Source organism: Trichinella spiralis (assembly GCF_000181795.1).
Source record: "Trichinella spiralis strain ISS 195 chromosome Unknown Scfld1557, whole genome shotgun sequence".
In the NCBI taxonomy this organism is placed as follows: Eukaryota; Metazoa; Nematoda; class Enoplea; order Trichinellida; family Trichinellidae; genus Trichinella; species Trichinella spiralis.
In genome coordinates, this window is record NW_003528496.1 from 908,017 (window position 1) to 911,383 (window position 3,367).

At 31.9% G+C, this 3,367-nt stretch overlaps 1 protein-coding gene across 1 annotated transcript; it reads right to left on the reverse strand.

The window, feature by feature from the left end:
* Positions 1-2,384: 2,384 nt before the first annotated feature.
* Positions 2,385-3,367, reverse strand: Tsp_04744 (hypothetical protein). The gene is made up of 4 exons (XM_003369280.1): positions 3,292-3,367; positions 3,027-3,126; positions 2,853-2,928; positions 2,385-2,474 (listed from the first exon to the last, which is right to left on the reverse strand). Exons 1-4 carry the CDS (start codon positions 3,365-3,367, stop codon positions 2,385-2,387), a joined length of 342 nt encoding a protein of 113 aa, XP_003369328.1.

A 3,367-nucleotide genomic window follows, 5' to 3' on the forward strand; every position in this document is an offset into this window, starting at 1 on the left:
TTTCAAAAAGCAATATTGCTTAAGAGGAAATGCTGCAAAACTTAAGGTCATAATATTGAGAATAATCAAGTTAAGCACATGACAACTTTATCGAACCCTAAAAATGCTTTAGAAGGTTAATTCATAAAAATATTTTTTTATAATAATGTGCGTGTTTTATGGAGGTGTTACTGCTGCTAACAAAATTCATTGATTTTTTAATGAAGATTAAACATTTTATGATGCTTATAATTCATGCTTTTATAAAAGTCCTTGATATTGACGGAACGTGTCTTTTACATAATTCTTCATACTCAATATCTAATTTGCAGAAGATTCTTCTGTCTGAACGTTCTGTGTAATTGATATTAAAATTTATAAATGAAATTTAAAAATTGAAAAAAATAAATTATAAAACATTTTGAAAATTGCTGTTGATGATTGTTCACTATTATTATTGAATTACTGCCTCAAATTATAATATAAATCAAGTATATTTTTAAAAAATTGCATTATTATTTTCATGAAGCATGAAAATAAGTTTGGTAAATTGAAATGAGAAAATAATCTAAAAATGATTAATAAAACAGTGAAAATAATAATAATATTTCAGAATCACTGGAATTTTTTAGATAGCTAAAAATATGCAAGAAAATGTTCATGAGCAGAGCAATAAAAATTAATATAAATCGTTCACTATTCACAAAATCTTGAAGTAATGATGCTTTTCAAAAATGATAACAATCGAAATGTGTTGAAACAATTTGAAAAATGTTTTCAGGTATGCACTGCGTTATCAATGTAGCAATGTGTTGAAAAAATATCCACTGACTTATTTTGAATGGAATCAATAACTGACATCGAAGTGATCCAACTAAAATGCAAATTTCTTATGTGCAATGCTATCTTTCAATAACGCTTTTCATGCTCTTTTTCATATTTACTCTCATGTTTAACTGTGTACGTAAAATAGAAAATGAAAAATTTATACATTCCAAATACCAGATCAATAACCGCACACCAAAGCTGAACAAATCTTTGATGCATTATTACTATATGACTAAAAATCTATAACTTATTTTGAATTGCGTCATTATAATAAAAATGTGAACAATGTCACTGATGGATATTTGCTTATGATCGTTACATGTCACATTTGTAATTGTCTTTGATGCTATACTTCTTTAATAGCTCACCACCTGCTCTGCATTCCAAATACACTGTATAATATTTTGCAATTATTTGTGCTATTGGCAAACAGTAACAAAAAATAGCAAATATAATAAAATAACAAGCATAATCAAATACTTTTTCCCATTCAATGATCACAGTGATTTTATTTACAATACATATTCATAAGTTAATAACTTACTGATCTAAAACAATTAATGAAAAAATAAGATACTTTTGACTGAAAATTGAGTGTTTATTTTTCATATTATGAGTGTTCGATCACATCATAGGCAACACTTTATATTTACACTTATATTATTTATGAATTAATTACTCAATGACATCAGATTAGAAAATAAACATATAAAACATACATACAGTCCTATATATATTGCAATGTTTCGGCAGAAAGACGAAGCACAACAATCTGTAGCACTCTCAAAAAATGAATACTATTTTTTCAATATTGCTGATCAGCGTGGGAGCAATATCAGCGTTGGTATGAAAAATAATTTTCAAAATTTTTGTAACAGGTCTTATTATTAGATAATGCATTTAACTCTTTAAAATTTGTATATTTTGTGCGCAGCACTGTGATAATCATATTGTGTTTACTGCTACACTTATTTTCGTTATTCATGCAATACAATGTGAAGCATTAATTAATAATACAGCACTGCAAATTGAAATTTTTTACTGTGGCTCACTAAATTACGAGTGACATTTAGTAATGATGCTATGCAAATTTCAAAAATTCTAATGAATTAACCTCATTACACAATTAATTCATAATGTGAACATTGGAACCTGCGTATTGCACAATGCACTGTACTGTACAGAGCAATATACATAAAATGGTGCACATAGGTCAATTGTGTACAAAATAAAGCGGATTACTACTACTTGATGTATGCGTGCCTTTCGTCAGAGTATTTAGTCCTTTTGGCAGCAAATAACCGCCGCGTTTGACGTTGATCTTCTCCTTTTATTCTGCTTTGTTTCTCTCTTGAGACACCAACAGTAGTCTGCAATCATTGTAGCATTCCATCGACCCTAACATCTCTGCTCCATATGTTTATGTCTTGATGAAATCGATCACCCTGTTCTTCACTGAGATTCTGTGGAAAGAAATCTTAATTTGAGTGCAGCAAGTGGAGCTTTAAGCTCATGTCACATTCCAACTTCTCAAATTTCTCAAGCAAAACATTCACAAATCGTCTCTATTCCGGGCCCTACTCGTTTCCCAGAAATACTGAAACAACAGTTGCGAATACAACCCGTGCATCTTTTTCAACGTATGCCACTGTTTGCAAGCACTTGATCTTTAATCAATTGCTGTATGTCAGGTCTAACAAATATGTCCTCTTTGAATTTAACATCAGACAGAAAAGAAACCTGGGTGCAAAGATATTAGATGCAAGTTCTATTTTTTTCCAAGGCTTCAACAAACTGCTTCAGGATGCCCGGTTTTTTGTGAAGAGGCGGTAGGTGCACTTTTTGTGGATCAAATAAGCTTTATGGCAAAATGTTTTTTTAACCTGATGTTAGGTTTGCTCACATTGGCCAGTCTATCTTTGTGTAGTGTTCATCACGTGCTTCATTAGTTCATTCACACAAAAAACATGGAAATTTATAGTGGCCAGATTGCTGTCCCTGGAGAATGCACAGAACTTTAAAGTCGCTACACACACTTGACTTACGTGTTCTTCATATCTGATTTCCTTCTGAATTATTTCAACATTCTTACTGGTCTCTTTAGGGCAGCAGAATGAAATACTGGAACAGAAGCATAGCTTTTTTTATTGTGCAGAAAAACTCTTTTCAAGCTGTTTTTAGAGGAGTCAGTGAACAAACTCAATTCATTGATGACATACGTTTCTGCACCCAACTGAAACATCAATCCAGAAATGTCATTGCAGTACACAACTGAGTCTCTGTGAAAGGGTATAACTTCAGTTTCACGTTTCCTATACACTGAAATTGTTGTTCCTGGACCAAGCATATGTTTCGACTGCAGTCACATATCCTAGTATTTCAGCTCCAACCTTGGAGAGACCAAGATTTCGAACAAGGCCGTTCAACTCACACTGTGTAACGAGCTGTAGTGTATTTTATGCTCTATTTCAAAGTCACTCTCACTGATGGTTTCTTTGCCACTTTCTTCTCCGCTTAGGACAACAGTGTCTATGCTATTCAGAGGGCACATCAGAATCAT

What these genes read in the sequence shown, in the direction of transcription:
- Tsp_04744 (XM_003369280.1), bottom strand. Translation starts at nt 3,367, where the DNA reads ATGATTCTGATGTGCCCTCTGAATAGCATAGACACTGTTGTCCTAAGC. An exon ending in TTTCAGTTGGGTGCAGAAAC is followed by an intron (nt 2,929 to 3,026) that starts GTATGTCATCAA and finishes CTTCTGTTCCAG; the next exon opens with TATTTCATTCTGCTGCCCTA. An exon ending in AAATCAGATATGAAGAACAC is followed by an intron (nt 2,475 to 2,852) that starts GTAAGTCAAGTG and finishes AATTGATTAAAG; the next exon opens with ATCAAGTGCTTGCAAACAGT.